We start from the raw sequence: 25,969 nt of genomic DNA, 5'->3' as shown, positions 1-25,969 counted from the left end.
TGGTATAAATCCCACTTGATCACGGTGAATTATTTTTTTGATATGTTGCTGAATTCTGTTGGCTAGAATTTTGTTGAGGATTTTTGCGTCAATGTTCATGAGGGATATTGGTCTGTAATTTTCTTTTTTTTGTGGTATCTTTACCTTGGTTTTGGTATCAGGCTTATGCTGGCTTCATAGAATGCATTTGGTGGGAGTATTCCATCCTTTTCTATGCTCTGAAATACCTTTAGTAGTAGTGGTGTTAACTCTTCTCTGAAAGTTTAGTAGATATCTCCAGTGAAACCGTCAGGGCCAGGACTTTTTTTTGTTGGGAGTTTTTTAATTACCTTTTAAATCTCTTCTTTTGTTATAGGTTTATTTAGTTGTTCTACCTCTGTTTGTATTAGTTTAGGTAGATAGTGTGTTTCTAGAAATGTGTCCATTTCCTCTAGGTTTTTAAATTTGTTAGAGTACAATTTTCCATAGTATTCTGTTAAATGATCTTTTAATTTCAGTTGGTTCTGTTATGATATTGCCCATCTCATTTCTTATTTGGGTTATTTGCTCCCTCTTCTGTTTTTCTTTTGTCAGTTTGGCCAATGGTTTATCAATTTTATTGATCTTTTCAAAGAACCAGCTTTTGATCTGGTTAACTCTTTCAGTTGTTTTTCTATTCTCTATTTCATTTAATGCTGCTCTAATTTTTATTATTTGCTTTTTTATGGTGCTTGAGGACTTCTTTTGCTGCTCTCTTTCTATTTGTTCCAATTTTAGGATTAATGTTTTGATTTTGGCCCTTTTTTCTTTTTGGATATGTGCATTTATTGCTATAAATTGATATCTGAGCACTGCTTTTGCTGTGTCCCAAAGGTTCTGGTAGGATGTGTTTTCATTCACATTTGATTCTGTGAATTTCTTTATTCCAGCCGTAGTTTCTTCTGTAACCCAGTAGGTTTTGAGCAAGGTGTTGTTCAGTTTCCATGTGTTTGATTTTTTTTCCTTGCTTTTTCTGTTGATTTCTACTTTTCTGGCTTTATGGTCAGAAATGATGCTTTGTAATATTTCGATGCTTTAGATTCTGTTAAGGCTTGCTTTATGGCCTAATATGTGGTCTATTCTGAAGAATATTCCATGTGCATTGGAAAAGAAAGTATACTTGGCTGCTGTTGGGTAGAATGTTCTGTATCTGTCTATGAGATCAGTTTGGTTGATTGTGGCATTTAGATCTTCCGTGTCTTTATTGAACTTCTTTCTGGATGTTCTGTCCTTCACTGAAAGTGGTGTGTTGAAGTCTCCTACTATTATTGTGGTACTGTCTATCTCTTTTTCCAATGCTGTTAGAGTTTGTTTTATGTATTTTGGAGCCCTGTCATTGGGTGCATTAATATTTATTATGGTTATGTCCTCCTGGTGTATTGACCCTTTAATAATTATATAGTGTCCTTCCTTATCCTTTGTGGTGGATCTTAAAGTCTATTTTGTTAGAGATTAATATTGCCACTCCTGCTCTTTTTTCAGTGTTGTTTGCTTGATACATTTTTCCATCCTTTGAGTTTTAGTTTGTGTCTTTAAGTCTAAGGTGTGTCTCTTGTAGGCAGCATATTGACGGATTGTGTTTTTTATCCATTCTGCCACTTTCTGTCTCTCTATTGGTACATTTAGTCCATTTAAATTTAGTGTAATTATTGATAGGTATGAGTTTAGTGCTGTCTTTTTTTTGTGTGTGTTGTTGACAGTTTTTTTGTTCTACTTAATTTTCTGTGCTGAGTTGTTTTTATGTATTTTCTTTTCATCTTTTTCATTGTTGTTGATTTTGTAATTGCTGAGTCTTTATGTTTTCTTGTTCTTTATTTTGATGTGTAAGATTGTTAGTTTCCTTTGTGGTTAGCTTAATATTTACTCCTATTTTTCTAAGTTTAAACCAATCTTTTATTTCTTTATGTTACCTTGTCTTCCTATCCATAGGAAAGATCTATGACTACATTTTTTAGTCCCGCTTTTTTGTTTTAACGTTGTCATCTTTTACATACTGATGTCTCTTTTTCCATATTTTCTGCATTTTAGCTTTGATTTATTTGTATGACTTCCCTATCTGGGTTGATATCTGGTTGCTCTGTCCTGTGTTCTAGTCTTGGGTTGTTATCTGATGTTATTGATTTTCTAACTGGAGGACTTCCTTTACTATTTCTTGTAACTTTGGTTTGGTTTTTGCAAATTCCCTAAGCTTCTGTTTATCTGGAAATGCCCTAATTTTGTCATCATATTTGAGAGACAGTTTTGCTGGATATATAATTCTTGGTTGGCAGTTTTTTTTCTTTCAAGGCTTTATTTATATCATCCCATTGCCTTCTTGCCTGCATGGTTTCTGCTGAGTAGTCGGAGCTTAGTCTTATTGACTGTCCTTTGTAGATGACTTTTTTGTTTACACCTATCTCTCTTTATCTTTGGTTTTGGCAAGTTTGAGTCTAATATGTCTTGGTGACTTTCTTTTGGGATCTACCTTATGTGAGGTTTGATGAGTATCTTGGATAGATATCTTCTCATGTTTCATGATATCAGGGAAGTTTTCTGCCAACAAATCTTCAGCAATTTGTATTTTTTGTTCTCCCCCCGTGTTCTGGTACTCCAGTCACTTGTAGATTATTCCTCTTGATAGAGTCCCATGTAATTCTTAGGGTTTCTTCATTTTTTAAAATTCTTTTATCTGATTTTTCCTCAAATAAGTTCAAGTCAAGTGCTGTATCTTCAGTCTCACTAATTCTGACTTCCATTGCCTGAGTTCTGCTTCTGTGACTTTCTATTGAGTTGTCTTATTCTGAAATTTTATTGTTAATCTTCTGGATTTCTGATTGCTGTCTGTCTATGGATTCTTGCAGCCTGTTAAATTTGTTATTGTACTCTTCTATAATCTTCTTAAGTTCCTCTATTGCTTTGTTTGTGTGTTCCTTGGCTTGTTCTGCATTTTGCCTGATCTCCTTCCTGATTTCTTGAAGAGTTCTGTATATTAATCTTTTGTATTTTACATCCGGTAATTCCAATAAGTTCTCTTCCTTCAGAAAATTTCTTGATTCTTTATTTTAGGAGCTTACTGAAGCCGTCATGGTCTGCCTCTTTATGTGATTTGATATTGACTGTTGTCTAAGTTATTATATTTATTTATTTTATTTTATGCTTGCTTACTGTGTTCTAGCTTCTTGTTTTGATATGCCCGAATAGGCTGCTTATGTGGGCTAGTTTGATATTATTGGCACCTTTGAAGCTCTAACGTCTTGTCACCAGGTGGTTAGATCTTTTACTAGGTATGTGAGCCCAGGAGTCTGTTTACTTTTCTTGTATGGGTTCAGCTCAGGTGTTCAGGTAGTCAGTCACCAAGTGTATGGTGTAGGCTCTCACCTACAGTCCTAGACAGGCAGGGGCAATTGGTGTAGGCACAGATATCTGGCTATAGTAGGGCATCATGCTGAGCAAGGCAGGGGGCTGATGGCTACCACTGAGGGTCTGGGAGGAAAGAAAGCGTGTCCCTGTTTCCTAGAGCATGTAGGTGGGTAGGTTTTGCAGCCAGACTATGAGCACCCAATGCTGTTGGCTATAAGGACTGGGGGGCACCACTTATTCTTGGACTCTGTCATGGATGGCCACCAGTCCTTAGGCCCCGATGTGGGTAGGTGAGGACCCTGCTTAGTGGGCAGAGCAGTGTCAAGTGTCACAAACCTGCCACTTCACCATATAGCTGATACAGTTAAATTTAGGCTTCAGGTATATACCCTGTTGTACTGTGCTAATGAGGGCCTCTGCTACTGAAATGGGCTCACACAGGTCTATGCAGGGACGAAAGGCATTCAAAGTCCGTGAACCCCTTATGCCTCTGCCTAGGCAAAGGAGCTGTGCCTACCCGAGTTCCCGGCTTACGGGCGCTGGCAGATTATTTTTTTATTTGTTAATTTGTTCCCTCTCCAAGGCTGGGAGAGTGGTTCAGGGTATGTGACAGTTCCTACTTCTGGCCCAGGGGACTCGGCGATCACTGAAGCTGGCCCAGAACCTGGTGTAGAGAGGGGAGGGAGCAGGTAAATGGAAGAGAAGTTCTTACCAAACACGGTGTTTTTTGATCCGTGCGGTAGGTTGGACGCATGTACTTACCTTTTGCCGATTGAGCACCACTTTTCACTGACTCTGGAGGTTTGAATAGACTCTCTGCTGCTCAGTCTCTCCCGATGTTGAAAACACATCCTGAACACCACTGCTTTCCTTACCGCACACACCAGCCGATCTGGCCTGCAGGGTACTGGTTCCCGCCAGGTCAGGTCTGGCAACTCCTCACTGCTTCTGAACCGTCTCTCCCTCCCCTGTCACTCAGTCCGATTCCTCAACTTTGCCTTTGATGTTCAGGGCTCCTAGATTGTCTATAATTGATTCACTTGTTTTTTCAGGTCTTTGTTGTAAGAAAGACCACCAGAAGCGTCTGACTACTCTGCCATCTTGCCCCCCCCCCATTTCATTTTTGACAACTTCCATTTTTCCTTCATTCACACCTCATACAGTCTACATTTCAATTACTAACGGGTGTTTGCAGCAGTTTTTTCTCATTTTGAGTTGTGCCATATCCACAAATAAAGGTCCCAAAAGCTTTACTCCATCCATATCATTAAGGTTGACTCTACTTTGAGGAGGCAGCTCTTCCCCAGTTGTATTTTGAGTGCCTTCTAACCTGAGGGGCTCATATTCCAGCACTATATCAGACAGTGTTCCATTCCTATTCATAAATTTTTCACTGGCTAATTTTTTCCGGAAGTAGATTGCCAGTTTATTCCTCCCAGTCTGTTAGTCTGGAAGCTTCGCTGAGACCTGTCTACCAGGGGTGACCCTGCTGGTATTTAAAATACTGGTGCCATAGCTTCCAGAATCACAGCAACACTCAGTCCACCACAGTATGACAAACTGACAGGTAAGTGATGTCATTCTGGGAATGACAAATTGAAAAGGAATGGCGTTGCATTCATCATCCAAAACAAATTTCAAGATCTGTCCTGAAGTGCAGCACTGTCAGTGATAGGATAACATCCACACACCTACAAATAAAAATCCTACCCTAGGGAAGGTTGAGGCTTATGCCATTCACATCTCCTCGCTGAGCAGCCTCTGGTCATCGGCTTGACTAGGCACCGAATTTCTCCCATCTGTGCCCATGTGCATGTGGGATAGCTCTTGTTTGACTTGCCCTTAAAAGCAGCTTAAGCATGTTGAGGTTTCCTGTTGGTCGGGGGCAGCCAGAGGCTATGACCCAACAGGGAATTGTCGGCCAAGCCCTGACTCACCCAAGCTCCAGTTTTCTGTGTGTGAGCAAGTAGTGACAGCAGCCTGGCTCAAGGGCAGCTGGCTGCCTTCCTGTGGATGGCATGGGACTCTAGAGCCTGCAAGGCTGGACAGACCAGTTTTGAGGGCCGTGACATTAGGGTCAGGTAGGACTTCCTAGCATACAGTGTTGTCAAAAATCAGTTGTCTTTGAACTAAAACTGTTTGGAAAGAATTCTAAGTTGACAGTGATTACCATAGTAGACAACTAGAAAAATGTGCTGAAAAGGAAGTATGTTCATGATCTCTTCATTAAGATTACCTATACCTTTTCTTCTCTATTTGTTGACCATTCACTGAGCACCTTCCAAGTACTGAGTATGTGTCCCTTGACCTGAAAGAAATCATAGTCTAGAAGGAAAGACCAAGAAGTCCCCTGATACTTAAAAATTCTGCGTTCAACTTCCTTAAAAAGCTAGAAATAGAAGTACCATGCGATCCAGCAGTCCTACTCCTTGGAATATATCCTGGAGAAATAAGAGCTGTCACACAAATGGATGTATGCACACCCGTGTTCATTGCAGCGCTGTTCACGATAGCAAAAAGATGGAAACAACCTAGGTGCCCATCAACAGATGAATAGATAAATTAGGGTATATTCATACAGTGGAATACTATGCGACGATAAAGAACAACGATGAATCTGTGAAATATAACATGGAGGAATCTGGAAGGTGTTATGCTGAGTGAATTTAGTCAGCCACAAAAGGACAAATATTGTATAAGACCACTATTATAACAACTCAAGAAGAGGCTTAAACACAGAAGAAAACATTCTTTGATGGTTACAGTGGTGGGGAGGGAGGGAAAGGGGTATTCACTAGATAGTAGACAAGAATTATCTTAGGTGAAGGGAAGGACAACACACACTGCAAGGCAAGTCAGCACAACTGGACTAAACCAAAAGCTAAGAAGTTTCCTGAATACAAACAAATACTTTGAGGGACAGAGTAGCAGGGGAGGGGGTCTGGGGACCATGGTTTCAGGGGACATCTAGGTCAATTGGCATAACAAAGTTTATTAAGAAAATGTTCTGCATCCTACTGTGGTGAGTGGCGTCTAAGGTCTTCAAAGCTAGCAAGTGGCCATCTAAAATGTATCAATTGGTCCCAACCCACCTGGAGCAAAGGAGAATGATGAACACCAAAGACATAAGGAAAGTATTAGCCCAAGAGACAGAAAGGGCCACATAAGCCAGAGACCTCATCAGCCTGAGACCAGAAGAACTAGATGGTGCCCGGCTATCACCAATGACCGCCCTAACAGGGAACACAACAGAGAGTCCCTGACAGAGCAGGAGAAAAGTGGGGTACAGAACTCAAATTCTAGTAAAAAGACCGGACTTAATGGTTTGACTGAGACTGAAGGGACCCCGGAAGACATGGCCCCCAGTCTCTCTGTTAGCCTAAAACTAAAACCATTCCCGAGGCCAACTCTTCAGAGAAGGATTATACTGAACTGTGGGACATAATATGATACTTGTGAAGAGAGCGCTTCTTAGCTCAAGTAGATACATAAGACTCAATGGATAGTTCCTGTCCAGAGGTGAGATGAGAAGGCAGAGAGGGGCAGGAGTTTGTTGAATAGACACGGGAAATCCGGGGTGGAAAGGAGGAGTGTGCTGTCACAATATAGGAGAGCAGCTAGGGTCATGTAACAATGTGTGTATAAATTTTTGTATAAGAGATTAACTTGAATTGTAAACTTTCACTTAAAGCACAATTAAAAAAAAAATAAAATTCTGCGTTCGAGATGGGTGTGCCCAGTGCTGTAGAGATTTCTGCCGAGTTCTGTCTGGGAGCGGGGTGGTTCACAAGGATGGCAGAGGCTACTGCTTCCTCTTTAGAGAGACAAAGTGTTTTTGTTGTTGTTAGCTGCCACTGAGTTGACTCCAACTCATGGTGACCTTATGTACAACACAAGGAAACATTGCCTGGTTCTGCATCATCCTCACAATCAGTAACATGTTCAAGTCCATAGTTGCAGCTATTATGCCAGTCCCTCTCATCGAGTCTCCCATGCCCTCAGTGGTCCTCTGTTTCATGATGTCCTCTAGTGATTGATTCCTCCTGATGATGTGTCCAAAACGAGCAAGTCAGACAGTGTTCTGTTGTGACCCATAACGTTTTCATTGGCTAATTTTCAAAAGCAGATTGCCAGGCCTTTCTTTCTAGTATTTCTTAGTCCAGAAGCTGTGCTGAAACCTGTTCAGCATAAATGATCCTGCTGATATTTAAAATACTGGTGGCATAGCTTCTAGCATCATAACAACACACCAAGCTGCCACAGTATGACAAACTGACAGACAGGTGGTGGAGAAACAACACAGTGTAGTATAAGTTCATATTTTGGCTTTACCGCTTACCAGGTGAGTGACCTTGGATGAGATATTTAATCTTTCTATGCCTCAGTGTTTTTCACCTATAAAATGGGGATAAGAATAAATGATAATAACATCATAGAATTTTTGTGAGGATTAAATGAGTTAATACATGTAAAAAAATTATTTAATACTGTTCCCGGTATTTTCTAAGATGCATCTAAGAGCCCTGGTGGTGCAGTGAGTAAGCACTTGGCTGCTAACCGAGAGTTCGACGGTTCAAACACACCAGCCACTCTGTGGGAGAAAAGACCCAGCAATGTGTTCCCGTAAAGATTACAGCCTAAGAAACCCTATGGGGCTTTTCTACTCTCTCCTATAAGGTGGCTGTGATTTGCAGTTGACTTGATGGCACACAACAATATATGGATCTGGAGCTGGTAAATAGCTGACATTTGTTTGGATGTAGTGTCCTGAAGTCATTGCCACTGCTGGACGGGGAGCTGCCTAAGGAGTTGGTCTCCCCATCCCATTAAAGTGGAGAGGACTTTCTTTTTTAACATTTTATTGTGCTTTAGGTGAAAGTTAACAGAGCAAATTAGTTTCCCATTCAGTAATTTATACACAAATTGTTTTGTAACATTGATTTTAATCCCCGCAATGTGTCAGCACTTTCCCCCTCCCCCTTTCCACCCCAGGTTCTTCGTTTTCACTCGTCCAGTTTTTTTTTACCCCTTCCTGCCTTCCCATCTTTGCTTTTGGGCGGGAGTTGCCCATTTGGTCTCATATACTTGATTATTCTAAGGAGCACATTCCTCACGAATGTTATTGTTTGTTTTACAGACCTGTCTAATACTTGGCTGAAAGGTAAACTTAGGGAGTGGCTTCGGTCGTGAGTTAGAAAGGTGTCTAGGGGCCCTATTCTCGAGGGTTCCTCCAGTCTCTGTCAGACCATTAAATATAGTCTTTTTTGTGAATTTGAGTTTTGTTCTACACTTTTCTCCCACTCTATCCTGGACCCTCTATTGTGATTCCTGTCAGAGCGTTCGGTGGTGGTAGCCAGGTACCATCTAGTTCTTCTGGTCTCAGGCTAGTGGAGGCTGTGGTTCATGTGGTCCATTAGGCCTTTGAACTAATTGCTTCCTTGTGTCTTTGGTTTTCTTAATTCTCCTTTGCTCCGGACAGGATGAGACCAATGTTATAACTTAGATGGCTGCTCACAAGCTTTTAAGACCCCAGATGCTAATCACCAAAGTAGGATGTAGAACATTTTCTTATGAATTATGTCATTTGACCTAGATGTCCTCTGAGACCATGTCCTTAGCCCTCAGCCCCAGCAACTTGGTCCTGTGAGGTGTTTGGTTGTGTCTAGGATGGAGAGGACTTTCTTGAGGTGCCCTCCTGACTCTTTTGAGGTCCTCAGTAATCTGAATTCTCGTCAGGACCCAAATTGAGGAAGCAGTATCTTATATCTGGTAGCAGAAGTCTCAGAGGAGACAGGGGCTGGTTAAGGAGAAAGATCAAAGGGTTTGAGTATATATTTGGGACTACTTTAGGAAGGTTTTTGCTCAGTGGTGTGGTGGAGCTGCCTTGTACCAGTTTACGAGAGCTGATCGTTAGCCTCTCTTCCCAACTGCACGTTCAGTGATGTCACATTATTTGCTTGAAATCTTCCATAGTGGGAATATTTATGCTGCAGAAATTGGCAAATGCTACGGACCTGTCCTTTTTCTCTCAGAGAGCTGGTTGTTAGTCATTTTGGAGCACATTGTTCCCTAGTTGACAGATAACAGACTCTTGCCTGCCTTTCACAGGGCCTCTGGGGATATTGAATTGGACAGAGAGGCCCATTGAGTTTGGCCATCTGTGGCTAAGGAGCTTGTTTCTTTCCTTGAGGACAGCCTTGAAGTTGTATTACTTGGATAGAGTGCTTTTCAGCTAGAGAGTTCTACAGGAAAGAGATACTGAGCTCTCTAACAATAAAACTTGATGCCTCTGGTTCTCAGGCCATTCACTGCAATTTTCTTTTTTTTTTCTCCTAGGTCTCAGTCAGTCTCTCCACCTCCAGTTCTCTCCCCACCGAGGAGTCCTGTTTACCCCCTCAGTGATAGTGAAACCTCAGCCTGCAGGTACCCCAGCCACTCCAGCTCCCGGCTGCTCCTCAAGGACTGGCAGCCCCGTGACCCTTCACCCCAAAATCCTCAAGAGCCCTCCCCCGACACTTCACCACCCATCTGTCCCATTAATACCACCAGCTTCAGTTATCTGGACGGGAGCCCTTCAGTGTGCAAGAGAGAGGGCCAGAAGGAGAATGTCCAAGGGGCAGCCCGGGATGTAGAGGGAGTAGCTGCTTGCCTCCCCCTTGCCCAGAGCACTCCATCACTGGGGTCAGCAACTGGCCCACGGAGCCTCTTGCTGAGCCGCACTGGCACCCGTGCCCACAGCCTGGGCATCCGGGAGAAGATTTCAGCATGGGAAGGCCGCCGAGAGGCTTCACCCAGGATGAGCATGTGTGGAGAGAAGCGGGAGGGCTCTGGGGGCGAATGGGCAGCCAGTGAGGGCTGCCCCAGTGTGGGCTGTCCCAGTGTGGTGCCATCCCCCTGCAGCTCAGAAAAGACCTTTGATTTCAAGGGCCTCCGGAGGATGAGCAGGACCTTCTCTGAGTGTTCCTACCCTGAGACCGAGGAGGAGGGAGAGGCACTTCCTATCCGGGACTCTTTCTACCGGCTGGAGAAACGGCCAGGCCGGAGTGAGCCCAGTGCCTTTCTCAGGGGACATGGCAGCAAGAAGGAGAGCTCAGCAGTGCTGAGCCGGATCCAGAAAATTGAACAGGTCCTGAAGGAGCAGCCAGGCCGGGGGCTCCCCCAGCTCCCCAGCAGCTGTTATAGTGTAGACCGAGGGAGAAGGAAGCCTGGAACCTTGGGCACCTTGGAGGAGCTGACAGGGAGCACCAGCGTGAGCACTGGCAGCCGAGCCGTAGGAGTGGCTGGAGTTGTGGGGGAGGCAGGCCCACCCCCGGAGAAGGAAGGCAGTGGCTCCATTAAGCCAGGGACTCCCAGAAATAGCCCTAGCACCCAGCTGCTGCCATCAAAGAACTCCCCTGATCCCGCTGTGAACCCTGTCCCCAAACCTAAACGCACCTTTGAATATGAGGCTGACAAGAACCCCAAGAGTAAGCCAAGCAATGGTCTACCTCCTTCGCTCACACCTGCTGCTCCACCCCCTCTGCCCTCCACCCCAGCGCCACCGGTCACCCGGAGACCCAAGAAGGACACACGTGGTCACCGCAAGTCCCAGAGCAGGTAACACATGTCCCTCCAGTGTCTTGTAGCTGAGCACAGTGGCTTTCTTTTTAAATGGAGAATGCAAAAGCATATTGTAGTTGTGGGTCAGAGTGGATAGTGCTTTCTAAGCTCTGAAGCATCGAATAATTGTTAGATGGTAGTTGTGGTAGTGAAAAATGAGATTGTTCTTCTGCTGTTACAGAATACTTGAACAGGAGTGGTAGAGGCAAAGCACTCCTTCCGAATGCTATGGGCTGAAGACGCTTCCTGGGTTGGGCTGTGTCCTGAGCCCCATTGGCGCGTCCACAGTCCTCTGTAGGAATGGCAGGGCTGCCTTACTTTTAGAGTAGGCAGTCCCTTGAGGACTAGTAGGACCTTAACCTCACTAATACCCGAAATGCCAGCATTAGAAATTAATTTTTTAGAGTGAATCATTATCTGAATACGGAATGCTATCACACAGTAGTGTCAACCAATTTGATGTGGTTTGCCCTCTCAGAGCCACCTGACCACATAGGAACCCTGGGCCTGTATGAAGAGGGGATCTGAAAGGAGACACTGATGGCGAAAGGAGCAAAAGAACATTTCACCTACTTCTTGGCAGTGTCCAAGAGCAGCCTGTTTCTGAGGCTCATATTGGCTTCCTGGCCAGTCTCAGCATTTCTGACCCTGGACTACCAGAGCCATCTCTACAATGTGTAGTGACTGTTGAAAGTTGACAGATATCTTGTTCTCTGAATTGGGGTAGGCTAGGAGCCAGCTTCCTTCTAAAGACCTGTCCTCCTACCCCTCACTACCTTAATCTTCTCACCAGGTCAGGTGGACATTCAGGTTCATGTTTTACTTCTGGGAAGTCTTTAGTCCAACCCCACATTTCAGGCTTCAGCCAGCTTATCTTATCTGAAATATAAACTTTCCTGCCATATGCAGAGTGGAATTAATCACAAAGGTTCAGACCCATGAGCCAGAACAGCCTTTAGCTAAGGGTAATCCCACCCCAAAATGCTCACTGGCTCTTTAGTTCTTTAACAGCTTGCCAAGAGACTTTGCTTTGCCCTTATTCATCCATTTCTAAAAACACCCATCCAGAGCCTGCTCTACACCACGCCTTGTGCTGGTCAGGGAGACACAGAGGCAAATAAGACATGGCTCTTCCTTTCAAGGAGTTCGTGATCTGGTGCAGGAGATAGATGCACAAATAAATCATAGATGCTGTAATGCACTCCATGATCCAGGTCAGTGCAGAGATAAGATGAGAGCTTCTCAAAGTGGGGAGTAAGGGAAACCTCCTCATAGAGCGAATTGCAGAGCTAAATTTAGAAGAGCAAAAAGCACTTAACACTAGATAAAAAAAAGAGGTGGGGAGAGTATGTCAGCCTGAAGGTTTTATACATACACATTACATTTATGTATAATGTATGCACACACATGTACCATATATGATGGAGTCACTTCATGTAAGAATTAACTTAGGCAAATTTAAGTCTGTGCTCTTGGAAAAAAAGAGAAACTTCAAAGAGTACAGGCTATTCTACCTGCCTCTCTACCTAGTGATCATATTCCCCTGAGTGAGTGAGATGGTAAGTTTGGATCTGTTGTGCCAGGTGTATATTTAATATACTTTTTTATTTAAAAAATATAAGCCAGATATTCTTCGGGTATTCAACCAAGGAAAAAGACACCTGTTAAAACACCTGGGGAAGAAATTGACTGTAGTAGTCTTAGACTAATGTATATATATATGTCAGTCCTTTACATGGTAGCTTCCAAGGTATTTTCAAGAATAAATTGACTGAATATGATTTGTGTGTTGTTTGGGGACTGGAGAACTACCTGCATAAGCTGTGACTCTACTATATATGCCAGTGAACAAATGAAAACCTGGTCCCGGACCAGCAGTGGGCCATAGACCAACATTTGGGAACCACTGCACTCAGCCATTGGACATTTAGCTATTTATGAAGTCTGTATCAAAGACAGAGATTTGGGAGTCATCAAGGTAGAAATGGTAGATATGGTGATGGCTTTAGATGAGGCCCCCAGAAAGTGCAGAGTGAGAAAAACAGGATTCTGAAGAAAGTAGTCTAAGACACCATGGAATTTAAAAGGCAAATGGAAAAGGAGAATCTCTCGAAGAAGCCTGACAGATAATTTCCAGAGAGGTAGTTGAAAACTAGGAGGGAATGTCACAGAGGCCAAGGGAGGAGAGTACCAATATAAATAAAGAATGTTCAGTTGTGTTGCGTGCTATTGAGGGGCCGAGCAAGCTGAGAAGATGTGGCACCTCAGGATTCTTAGGGAGGGTTGTTCATTAAACAAGAGAGAAACGACTTCATTGGCTGAATGGTCTGATGGCGCTTAAAAGAAGAGAGAGATGTTAATGGTGAGAGGAGGCACTCAGTCAGTGCCTGTCCTTCTCTCCCTTCCCAGAAGCCTGCTGAGACCTGCCTTGGAAAGGGAGAGGATGTGGCTGGGGTCAAGTCTCAGATGAGGGAAGTACCACCCTGATGAACGCAAGCAGTAAAGAATACTGTGAGACTGGAGGCATGTGTCTGAAGAGCAAACAAGCTGTGGTCTTGAAAGTCTACAGTAAAGGGGAAAGTTATTCAGGGAATGGAAAGGAGCAGGCTTCTAGCTGAAGGGAAGCTGGGTCTCAAAAGTAGCTTCTGGCTGCAGATTGTCCTAGCTTCACCTCAGAAGTAGTCTGATTCATTTTGAGGGCTCAGCCCTTCCTGTTTCAACAAACCATGCACTACTAATTGCTCCTCCACACCCCAGACAACCCTGTGCATCACCAGTTCATATGGAGCCCTTACTGCCTGCTCAGTACAGTAGCAAGAGCCCTTGCTGAGATGCAGATATGGATTTGAGACTCCAGAGGCAGGTAAAGCACTCAGTTCCTGTGGTAGTGGCATGTACTTATCAAAGAGGATGTTCTCCAGGGCTTGAAGGCCAAAAGTTTAGTTAAAAGCTCAGAGTCTGGAATCAGACAGCCTGGGCAAGTCCTGCCTCTGTCCCTTCATCTTTATGTCCTCATTTATAACATGGGACAATACTTGATAGACCCTTGTGAGGATTAGTGAGATAACACATGTAAAGCATTTGACAAGGCGTCTGACTGATACCACCCTTTTAAGCTATGGTATTACTAGGAACAAGGCATATTATTAGGGACAAGGCACATCACGGGCATCTGGGCCTTTCAGACCATTTATCTCTTCATTTGGATGGTGAGTTTACATCTATCTTGAAGTTTTTCTCAGTAGGTAGTTCTGTGAAAAGGACCCCTAGTCTTTGCTATTGCCCAAGGCCATTCCTCAAGGCAACGGGGATCTGATCTAGCTGGAATGACTTTTGCTCTTGTTATCCACAGAAAATCCTTTGAGTTTGAGGATGCATCCAGTCTCCAGTCCTTGTATCCCTCTTCTCCCACTGAGAATGGTACTGAGAGCCAACCCAAGTTTGGATCCAAAAGCACTTTAGAAGAAAATGCCTATGAGGATATTGTGGGTAAGCAGTGGCAGAGGTGGTTGGCTGTGTCATCTCTGGGGGCCTGAGGGCTGCAGAAGAACGGGAACAGGAGGAAACACAGGTTCTACCTCATTCACCATGGGCAGACATGGTCCCCACTTTTGGAATTTTTCACAGGAAATGGGCATCAGAGGAAGCACCGTAGCAAAGACTGAGCTGCTGAGTGATTAAAGCTTGGCTCCTGAATGGGCTGAAATCCAAAGGGTCTTTGAGGTCATAAGAAAGGGAAAACCACACCATTCCTTCCTTTTGTTTTTGGAAGGCTTTAGCGTCCAGCAGGAGACCCTGGTTGATACAGATAGTTAAGCGCTCAGGTACTAACCGAAAGGTTAGTGGTTTGCATCCACCCAGAGGTGGCTCAGAAGAAAGGCCTGACAAATCTACTTGCAAAATGTCACAGCCATGGAGCACAGTTCTGCTCTGAAACAGAGCATGAGTTGGAATCAACTCGGCAGCTGGTTTTTTTTTTTTTTTTTTAACTGTTTAAAGTCCAGGGACTTCTTTACCTGTATGTTCTTAGGCAAATCACTTAAACTCTGAGGTCTGTTTTTCTCTGATGATGTGATGATGTTAACAGCAACAACAATAATAATAATGCTTCATAAGGTTATTATTAGGATTAAATGAGATAAAATAAATACCAAATTACCTAGCACAATGCCTAGTCCTTAATATGGATCTCTCCTGTTCGATTAAAGTGGTGTCAAGAATTAGAAAGAATCTGAGATTGTACCCTGCTTGCAAACAAGTTTGACCTGTCCCAATTTCATAAATGCTGGCAGAAGCCACCAGACAAAGACTTTAATAATCATAGCATAGCAAGCAGCATGAAGTTCATGTTCACACGAGCTCCCCTCATCCCCCAGTGCCATGGGGGCAGGTGTGGAGGAGGCCCAGGTGGAGGTTGCACACACAGTGAATCTGTCACAGCTTAGGAAACCCCAGTCTTTTAAAGGGGCTGCTAGCAAACCCACCTAACGTTTGCCCTGGAAGGATACATTATCTTTATTATTCTGGTCAGGAAACAAGTCTGCCCTGCTCTGGAGGGAGACCCTATATCTTGCAAGGCTGCTTGCCATATAAACATCTTTGGAAGTAAAGTTCAGAACTGTCAGTGCCTCAGAAGAACAGCAGAAATGTAAGAGACTTATGGAGAATTGCCTGCTAACAAGTGAGAGAATTTTGATGTTGGCAAATGTGAATTTATTTTTGGCATTTATTTTAATTCTGGCCTCATTCCCTTCATTGGGGCTTCACTTCTGTTCAAGTGTATATCTCAGTGTAGGTGGATGAAGAGGAGAGAAGCTGTGGGCTTGTGTACTACTTTACTCCCTCTCTCTCTGTCTCTGTCTCTCTCTCAGGCCTTGATGCTGGAGAGCATAGTCTCAGTTAACACATTAGAGAGAGAAGGAGCCTCAGTAGAGACAACCCTGCACGTTCTCAAAAAGACCGTGGAATCTTTTTATTTTTTTTACTTTATGTTTTTTACTGTACTTTAGATGAAGGTTTACAGAACAGACCAGCTTCTCATTGAACAGTTAGTACACATACTGTTCTATGACATTGATTAACAACCCCACGACATGTTAACACTTTCCCTTCTGTACCCTGGGTTCCCTATTACCAGCTTTCCTGTCCCCTCTTGCCTTCCAGTCTCTCCCCCTGGGCTGGTGTGCCTGTTTAGTCTTGTTTTGTTTTATGGGCCTGTCTAATCTTTGGCTAAAGGGTGAACCTCAGGAGTGACTTCATTACTGAGTTAAAAGGGTGTCTGGGGGCCATACTCTCGGGGTTTCTCCAGTCTGTGTTAGGCCAGTAAATCTGGTCTTTTTTTGTGAGTTAGAATTTTGTTCTACATTTTTTTCCAGCTCTGTCCGGGACCCTCTACTGTGATCCCTGTCAGAGCAGTTGGTGGTGGTAGCCAGGCACCATCTAGTTGTACCGGACTCAGTCTGATGGAGGCTGCGGTAGTTGTGGTCCATTAGTCCTTTGGACTAATCCTTCCCTTGTGTCTTTAGTTTTCTTCATTCTCCTTTACTCCCAAAGGGGTGAGACCAGTGGAGTATCTTAGATGGCCACTCACAGGCTTTTAAGACCCCAGATGCTACTCACCAAAGTAGAATGTAGAACATTTTCTTTATAAACTATGTTATGCCATTCGAGCTAGATGTTCCCCGAGACCATGGTCCCCACAGCCCTCAGCCCAGCAATCTGGTCCTTCAGGGAGTTTGGATGTGTCTATGGAGCTTCTATGACCTTGCCCTGAACAAGTTGTGCTGGCTTACCCAGTACTATGTCTTACCCTTCACCAAAGTTACCACTTACCTATTGCCTGTTTAGTATTTTTCCATCCCCACCCCTTCTCTCCCTCATAACCATCAAAGATTGTTTCTTTTTGTGTGTAAATCTTTTCATGAGTTTCTACAATAGTGGTCTCATACAATATTTGGCCTTTTGTGATTGACTTATTTCACTCAGCATAATTCCCTCCAGATTCATCCATGTTGTGAGATGCTTCACAGATTCATCATGGTTCTTTATCGTTGCATAGTACTCCATTGTGTGTATGTACTGTAGTTTATCCATTCATCTGTTGATGGACATCTAGGTTGTTTCCATTTTTTGCTATTGTGAACAGTGCTGCAGTGAACATGGGTGTGCATATGTCTATTCATTTGATGGCTCTTATTTCTCTAGGATATATTCCTAGGAGTGGGGTTGCTCAATCATATGGTATTTCTATTTCTAGCTTTTTAAGGAAGCGCGATACCGTTTTCAAGAATGGTTGTACCATTTCACATTCCCATCAGCAGTGCATAAAAGTTCCGATCTCCAACATTTGTTATTTTCTGTTTTTTTGATTCGTGCCAGTAATGTTGGGGTGAGATGGTATCTCATTGTGGTTTTGATTTGCATTTCTCTAATGGCTAGTGATCATGAGCATTTCCTCATGTGTATGTTAGCTGCTTGAATATCTTCTTTGCTGAAGTGTCTGTTCATTTCCTTTACCCATTTTTTAATTGGATTATTTGTCATTTTGTTGTAGAGGTGTTGGATTTTCCTATAGATTTTATATTAGGCCTTTGTTGGATTTGTATTAGCCAAATTTTTTTTCCCAGTCTGTAGATTCTCTTTTTACTCTTTTGGTGAAATCTTTTGATGAGCATAAGTGTTTAATTTTTAGAAGATCCCAGTTATCTAGCTTATCATCTACAGTTTGTGTGTTGTTAGTTATGGTTTGTATCCTGTTAATGCCATGTATTAGGGCTTCTAGCACTGATCCTGTTCTTTCTTCTGTAAACCCACTACCGTCGAGTTGATTCTGACTCATGGTAACACTATAGGACAGAGTAGAACTTCCCCATAGGGTTTCTAAAGAGTGCCTGGTGGATTTGAACTGCTGACCTTTTGGTAAGCAGCTCCACTCTTAACCACTACACCACCAGAGTTTCCTTTTTCTTCTATAAGACCATAGAATATTTTGAAGAGAGGGCCATCTGTTCCTCCATTTGATCTAAGCCATTAGTTTTTTCTTAGTTTTTTCCTTACAACTTGCTGGACCAGCATTTCTGGGGAGGCAGTGGCAGTGCTTGGACCCACAGAGGCACTGCTTTCCCAGGACACAGTGTATAGTATGTAGCCATGTAAATTGTGTCATAACAGAGAGACCGTGTGAGAATGAGATCCTTAGAAAAGCAAAAGGGTTTGGAGAGGGAGGCTGCTTTCTTTACCACTTGGGAAAAGACACCCAGCAGTCACCCGGAGCTGAAGTCAAGAGCTATGGGGATCAGAGCCACAACCTCATCCCACTCTCACTCCCCCACCATCCCTTTGCAGGGCACATTCCAGCTTCCTGCAGTTTAGAAGAAATTGTACTGTGTCGTCTCTGCCCAGGGCCCTTGGGAGTACCCAGTGTGGCTTCTACAGTGGGCAGAGGAGGCTATGCCTTCGTCTAGTCTACCAGGCACCACCGACACCGTGGTCCTCACTGTTCTCTCTCACTATTCTCTGTGCTGCCCAGAAGTTCCAAGTGGGAGAATGTTTTTGCAGCAACTGAACTGAAGTAAAAGAAAGGGGCAGCTTCAACCATTCCTCCCTGTCTAGAATTCTCACCATTCCAGGGCCTGTGTAGGGTTTTTTGGGGCAGTGTCTGGGGGATGAATTTTGGAGGTACTGTTCTGGGCAACAGAAATGTTCTTTAGGCCTTCTTAAGTCAGGTTGGAGAGAAGGGGAAGAGAGAGGCAAGTGTGTCTGGGCCTTAGCTTCCTCATGCATCAAAAGCAACTTTCTGCCACTTTGGGATATTGCATAAGGAGGTAAATAAAATAGGAGAAGCTAGGATGCTCTTAGATAAGTGAACTAGAGTGTAAAAATTGTTTGGGAGCATCGTCCAACCTCCTTGTCTAACTTTACGAGGCAGGGAGAAGAGAATCACCATCAGTGTCAGCCCAAGGCTGATTCCTATGAGGTGGAGGTCAAACCTACCTCACCGTCCAACTTATTTACTAATTCTAACACCAGCCACCCCTCCCACAGCACTCTCTACTTCTCTGCTGGGTTTGTTAATTCATTGCAGTAGCCACACAGAACTCACAGACAATATTCAGGATTATTGGGTTTATTAGGGAAGTAACAGTTTACGATTCAGGATGAGGAATGACTCAGGATACAATTCTTTGATGAGGAGAGCTTCTTCTCAGTTGTGCACGCAGGCCTCTCTCTGGCCTTCAGCCTCTCAGCCTCTTGGTATGGCCTCTTCGCTGCTTGGGCAAGTGTTACAAAGCTCTTTAGCTCTGCCAGCAAGTGCACGGAGGCACCCTCTCCTCCCCCATCCCTAGCCAGCAAGCCTCCTGCCCAAAGGCACTCAGCTCTTTCTTTCCTTGGGTTGGCACACCCACTATAGCCACCTTGCTCTGTGGGCCAGGAAGCCTGCTGTGCCATGTCTCACCAGCCTCCTGGTTCTGCTGATGCTGTTTCTCTGCAGCTGCTTCTCCTCGGTGTTACCCCTCACTCTGTCAGTCTTCTGGGTCTAGGAGGTTCTCAGTGCAGGGACCCCATGTCCATGCTCCACTCCTGGCTCTTCTTTCTTGATGGTAGTGAGGTCCGCCCTTTTGCTCTGGGATTGGCTCTCTTTTTGAGCCTAGTAGGATGGCCAAACTGACCAATCTCTTACAAGGGTTCCATGTACCTTATTTGCACGGTCCCATCCCCACAAGGGTGCCATGCACCTTATTTGCATTATTAGCAAGCTATCCAGTCCTCTTGGTGGGCCACAAGCACCTTATTTGCATAGTCCTACTCAATCATTTGATTGGAGTTATAAGACCATGTCAAGAAAGGCCATATAAAAGCAATCCATCACACGGCATAGAGGTAGGGATTCGGGCTGGGACGGGGTGAAATTAGAGTTGTGGCATCTTCCTTAGCTGCTAACCGAGCTTCTGGATCTTTGGAGTATTATGTAGGGAGTACGGGGAAGAAAAAAAGGGGGTGCACAGGAGAGAGGGCAGGGGAGTGACCCAGACACATGGAAAGGAGTATACTGCATGGAGGTTTAGGTTTTGTTTCAGGTTTGTGGGGCAGAGGTGGAAATGGGTTTCAGAGTCTGGAGTTTGGACAGTGTTCTGCACGTGTTTTCCCTCCTTCATATCCCCGACAGCAGCCCAGTCTGAATTTCTAGGACCTGACCCGTCCAGGGAGGCTAGAGGGTAATACAGGGGAGAATGTTTTCTTTCTGTTCGATTCTGGTCATTTTAGCCCTTCTCCTCTCATAAAGACAGGCCAAAGAAGGACCTTTGTTGTTGAACTCTTATGTCAGAATCACTTTTGCCTCAGATTGATCAGTGACTCTGACTACCTAGGAGCCCTCTCCCTGGCCTTGGCCCAGCCTGCACTCTGTGAGATTAAGGTTGTTTCTTGTGCCATTTAGATTATCCAGCTCCTGTCCTGCCTCACTTCCACAGGGATGGAATGCAGCTTTGTTTTGAGAGTGTGATAACCGGCTGTGGAGGAGGCAGAGAGCACTCGTGCTAAATCTCCATGTGGGTACCAGCTGATTGGAGTGGAGTTCCTTGTCTATCAGAGATTGAGGGCTAGTTGGCCCAGACACTAACATGTCTTTTCTCTGAAGAGGGGACTTGAATGAGGGGCCTTAGCAAGTTTGCTGGCCTCCCTCCCACGCTAGGCATGACGCCTGGGAAACTGGGGTGGGGCACTCCAAAACACGCTGAGGTTTATCCTACTAATTTGCAATAGAGGGGTTCAAAATGAGAGTTGCTGTCTTGTTGCTTCCTGGAGCTGTTAATTCTCGCTTGTCCAAATTGACATTTGCCCCTGGAAGATGCTGTTATTCTACAAAGCCTTATAATTATTTCCATTCTGAGCCTGACACTTAAAAATGCACCCAAGGAAGCAGCTTATTAGGGAGTTATGCAAAGTGGCCTCGGCGCCTGACCAAGGAGCCTGTGCTGCATTCCTGCAGAGATTCCCACTCCCGTCAGCTAGCTAGGACTCAGGGAGAGCTTCCAGGAACTTTAGCAGGCTGGAAGCTGGGGACAGGGCCAGCCGGCTTGCACTGCAAAGCCTTTCAAACCTCCACTGTCTCTCTCCACTCTCTCTTGCATTCTTCTCTCATTTGCCCCCAGGCTAGGAAACAAAGGAAAAGAGGGCACCTACCAGGATGAAGAAGGAAATGAGGCAGCCAAGAGGTGCAGCCCAAGGGACAGTGTTGGTGCTGTTAGGAAATGGTGGCAAGGCAAAGGTTGGGGATGGGCAACAACTGGCCCCTTAGGGCTCCCAACTGTTGTACTACCCATTGCTGGGAGGAGCTGGGCCCTTATCCAAACCCTCTCTCTGCTGTGTGAGGAGAGGAAGAAGCTGAAAACCAAGAGGAACAACTGCTTGGAAGAGGGAAAGGTTGGGAGGGAAGCTGCAGGCCCAGAGCCCTAGCTGTGGATGTGGGCCAAGAGGCTTAGGACTGGAGAAATTCTCAGTGCCTGTGCACATACACACCCCCTTCCCTAACTGGTTCTTCCACATGTGGTTAATGACTAGAGGAGCCTGGGAGAGAAGTGGGGCAGGGCTGGGTGGAGCTGGGCTCTGACAGTCCCCTTTAGAAGAGTGCAAAGCAGAAATTCTTGGCAATGCCCTTGTCCCTTATCTCATCAGCAAAGCTGGGAAAAGTTGAGACCTCTGGCTTCCCCAGCTGGACTTTGATGAGATGGGGCTGCTCAGGGCCAAGCCTGCAGGGAAGAGGGCCTACCTCTTTGTCCCTCTCCAAGGGCACTGTAGACCTCCCTTGAGGAAGCTAGGCAGGAATGCAAGTGAAAGTCCCTTGACTTCCTGCCAACAATCCATGCCCTTGCTAAATTTTCACTATAGTTCTCTTCTCAGCACTAGTTTTCCAGCCTTACTATATCTCTACTCCCTTGTGGCAGTTCTGAGCACTATTCCCCAGCCTTCCTGCTCTCCCCATTCTGAGCCATTACCTTGGTATTTATTTGTACTCAGCAGTTCAGTTTAGTGGGGTTCTAAGACTCAGACCCTACTTGTTTTCTGCATATCCCCGTCCCCTTGGCACTGTTACTGCCCAGAGAGATTTACTGAGGATATCTCTGAGACACCTCCAAAAGAGAGTCAGGAAAGGTCCAGGAAGTTGGGGGTAGCAGGTGAACTAGGACTATGAAGGGACCAAGCTAAGGCTGAGGAGGCAAGCCTTGGGCTGGGGCCAGCAGTCATTTCTTGGAGAAATGGTTAGTGGTCTGGTTATATCAGAGAGGATGCTAAACATTGCTGGAGAAGAGAGAGGCTGGTGTTAAGGCTGGGTAGGAGGAGTGGGCATTTGAGGCTTTTCTGAAATCTAGTTTCCAGAGACAGTTCTAGTTTTGAGAACCTCATGTTCCCAACTGTTTTCCCCCACATTGTCACTGATGTGCATTGACATTATATATCTTTTACTTCCCTGGGCCTCAATTTCCCACATCTTTTTCTTGGAACTTTGGGTTTTGTATCAATGTTAAAAGCTCTGATTTGTGGGCAAGAAGAACGGGAGGAGAATAGGGTGGGAAGGAAGGAAGAAAAGAGGATTAGCTTTGGAACACATCTTGGCACTCAGAAGCTATTAGGAAGTTTAGAAACACCTGTCTGAAGCAGTGGTTCTCAATGGAAGAGGGGCAATTCTGCTACCACCAGGGGACATTTGGCAGTGTCTGGAGACATTTTGGTTGTTGCTACTGTCATCTGGTGGATGAAGGCCAGACTTGCTGCTAAACGTCCTACAAATGCACAGGGCGGTCAGCCATTATTCAGCCCAAAATGTCAATAGTGCTGAGATTGAGAAACTCCAATCTAAAGGAATTGAGGCAAGGTCTTCGTATAGGTTGTGCGATGATGATATGGACTCTGGCTGGTCATCCAGCCCAAGCAAGTTTGAATTCAATGAGCTTGTAATAAATGTTCTTCCTCCTGTGATCTGGATAGTGATGCTCTGGTCCTATTTCAAGGGATCAGGAAAACTATGTCCTGGCATTCTCTCATTCTTAATCCGTCTACCCTACCCCTTGCAGGATGTATGTTGGAAAGGAACCAAGAAGTACAGAGTCCATCCTGACTCCTCCCTAAGTGCCTCACAGTGGGGTAGGCTGGAGACAAACATGCAAGGAAGGGATGCTAGGCTTGATATTTGTATTCTCAAAGCAGGGCTGCTGAGGCCAGCTCTGCTTAGTCAGTGCTCTGGAATGGAGACAAGTCATTTTATTAGCATGAGTGTGTTACAGGAAAAGGTCGGCTCAATTTCTAGGGACTCTGTTTGGTGTTTGGGAATCAACTTAATCCAGTCCCAAATCCTTTCTGGACCGATCTTTGACTCATAAATTTACAGAGATTTTCATTGCTCCCCTTGCAGTCTAATTAGCTGTGACTGAATTCCCCCCACCCCCTTCCCCTAAGGGTATTTCCTAAATTCACTGATAGTAGTAAGTCGATAGGAGTCCTGGTGGCGAAGAGGTTAAGTGCTCAGCTGCGAAAGGTCAGTGGTTCGAACCCACCAGCAGCTCTGTGGGAGAAAAATGTGGCAGTTTGCTTCTGTAAAGATTACAGTGTTGGAAACCCTATGGGGCAGTTCACTCTGCCCTGTAGGGTCGTTATGAGTCAAAATCGACTCGATGGCAGTGGGTTTGTTTGGTTTGGAATAAGTAGATGGAGTCCCTGGGTGGTGCAAATGGTTAAACGCTTGACTACCAGCCAAAATGTTGGTGGTTTGAACCCACCCAGAGGTGCCTAAGAAGACAGGCCTGGTGATCTGCTTCACAGCCTTGAAAACCCTATGGTGCAGTCCTACTCTGCACACATAGGGTCTCCATGAGTCAGAACTGTCTCAGTGGCAACTAACAGCTACAGAAAGAAGACGCCACAATTTTTGGAATTTTGGCTTTGGAAATTGAGAAATTTATAAGCATGTAGGGATTAGTTTTTCTCCTGTGTCCTCTTCCAGGAAAGCTTGCTCTCCCAGCAGCTTTTGCTTCTAGTTCTATAGCTCTTTCTTCTACCTACCCTGTGAGCAGTGGGGTCTGAGCTCCTCTGGGGTGTGAGGCACATCCAGGGCACTGTGTAGGACAGTCATGGGGCTCAGTGGTCACTTAGGCTCAGTCCTGCTGCTCAGCAGTGAGGCACTGGAGTGAGCCCTGCTCTTACCATGTACGCTTACCTCCAGCAAAGTGCTATTCTAGTCACTGGTCACTAGGTCTCAAGTCCCAAATAGTGGTGGCAGGAGCCAGGGGAGGCGGGATCTGGAAAAACAAGGGAAAGGGGGGCAAAGGGCTGTATTCACTTTGAATCCTTACGGACCTTGTCACTATGATTCTGCTACCAGGATTTAGCCACGACTGACCTGACTCCTATCATTGTATTTTTGGAGCACTGGTAGTGCAGTGGTTAAGAGCTACAGAGAGCTATGGCTGCTAACCAAAAGGTCAGCAGTTCAAATCCACCAGCTGCTCCTTGGAAGCTCTATGGGGCAGTTTTGCTCTGTCCTATAGGGTCGCTATGAGTCAGAATCGACGCAGTGGTAACCAGTTTGGTTTGGCTAGGCATGTGTTGAAGAGGAAGGGGCAGGAGCGTATGACTTGTGGGAAGGGGTATCTTCTCAAAATTTTATGCTCTTCAAGGGCAGGAACCATGTTTTGGACTTCTCTGAGATTTTCTGGTAGCACCAGTATGGTACCCACTGCCAGGGATTTTGGAAACCAATATTGAGAAGCAAGAACCTCCTCGCTCTCTTTAGCCCAGACTGCTTTCAAGGCTTTCTCACATCCCCTGTGTCAGAGAAGCAGAGTTTACTCCAAAAGGGAAGTGATGATAGTTCTCTTTTTGCTAAGATCAGCTGTAGAGGAAATAGGCTGACACTGTAGTAAGAGGGATTAATTGAACAAATAATTACTGAGCACTTACACTTAATCATTGATCTAGGTGCTGGAGTTACCTCAGTGAACAAGACAAAATCCCCAAAAGACTTGTTGAACAGTATAACAGATGAGAGGGATATCTCGTAAAGCCGTACTCCCTAGAGTTCCTTAGAGTTCTTTAAGAGTTCCTCCATACTTATCTCCAAACACTGGTTCTCCGGGAGTGGTCTGGAAAAGGGACAGCTTTGTGGCCTCTGAAAGTCTCTCTTACCTTGAACTATTTATCTCTGTGGCTTTAGCAGCAGAGGGACTGGAGCCAAGGAAAGATTCCTGGTGTTGGCTTTGTCCACTGGCTGGGCACAGGCAGGGGTAGCTGAGTCGGTCTTGTGCAATCCCTGAATTTATAAAGCAGAGGCCAGACAAGGCTGAGCAGAACTGGGGGTGGGGGTTTCAGCTTCTGGACTTGGGGCCAGGATCTGTGTGTAGACTCCCCACTGCAGATGGGCAACTGCATGACTCATGAGCTGAAGGGGCCAGGCAGAAGCAGTTCTCTGTGGTTCACAGGAATTCTGCTTGTTTATTTGTGTGTGTGTGTATGTGTGTGTGTGTGTGTGCATGTGCATGTGTGTGTGTTTCCTTCTTCCCTTCTCCCCCTCCTCTAACTTTTCCTCTTCTGCAGGAGATCTGCCCAAGGAGAATCCATATGAGGATGTGGACTTAAAGAGTAGAAGAGCAGGACGAAAATCCCAGCAACTGTCTGAGAACTCCTTGGACTCTTTGCACAGGATGTGGAGTCCTCAAGACAGGAAGTACAACAACCCACCCACTCAGGTAACAGCAGCCCCAGTCTGGGACTTTAGGGCAAGGCTAGGGCCACAGTAGAGGCCTGTTCTCTGAACACTTGGGCTCAGCTCCTACTCAGGCTTTTTCTTTCACTAGTGCCTGGCAGAGGGGGCCTCAGGAGAGAGCTCTGTCCTTACTGACTTCTGGCATGTAGAAATCCTTGCGGACAACTGGGTCATGCTCTTAGGGGCATCTTGTCCTGCCTTATTCCCCTCACTATGTGAGCTCTGAGCTGCCAGGAATCCCTGCAGTCTCCTGTCTTA

The 25,969-nt window shown here is 45.1% G+C and overlaps 1 protein-coding gene across 3 annotated transcripts in view; it reads left to right on the top strand.

The window, feature by feature from the left end:
- The window catches only part of DENND2B (DENN domain containing 2B), a 132,452-nt gene that overhangs the window by 83,791 nt on the left and 22,692 nt on the right, over positions 1-25,969 (top strand). For 2 of the 3 annotated variants that reach the window (XM_004369622.2, XM_004369623.2), the window contains exons 3-5: positions 9,694-10,953; positions 14,309-14,445; positions 25,543-25,694. In XM_004369622.2, the coding sequence (XP_004369679.1) occupies positions 9,694-10,953; positions 14,309-14,445; positions 25,543-25,694 (1,549 nt within the window). The remainder of the gene's footprint in view (positions 1-9,693; positions 10,954-14,308; positions 14,446-25,542; positions 25,695-25,969) is intronic. The other variant, XM_004369624.2, reaches the window with a different exon arrangement.

The sequence above is a fragment of the Trichechus manatus genome, unplaced genomic scaffold, assembly GCF_000243295.1.
Source record: "Trichechus manatus latirostris isolate Lorelei unplaced genomic scaffold, TriManLat1.0 scaffold00006, whole genome shotgun sequence".
Taxonomy (NCBI): Eukaryota; Metazoa; Chordata; class Mammalia; order Sirenia; family Trichechidae; genus Trichechus; species Trichechus manatus.
This window is presented reverse-complemented; position numbering and strand designations above follow the sequence as displayed.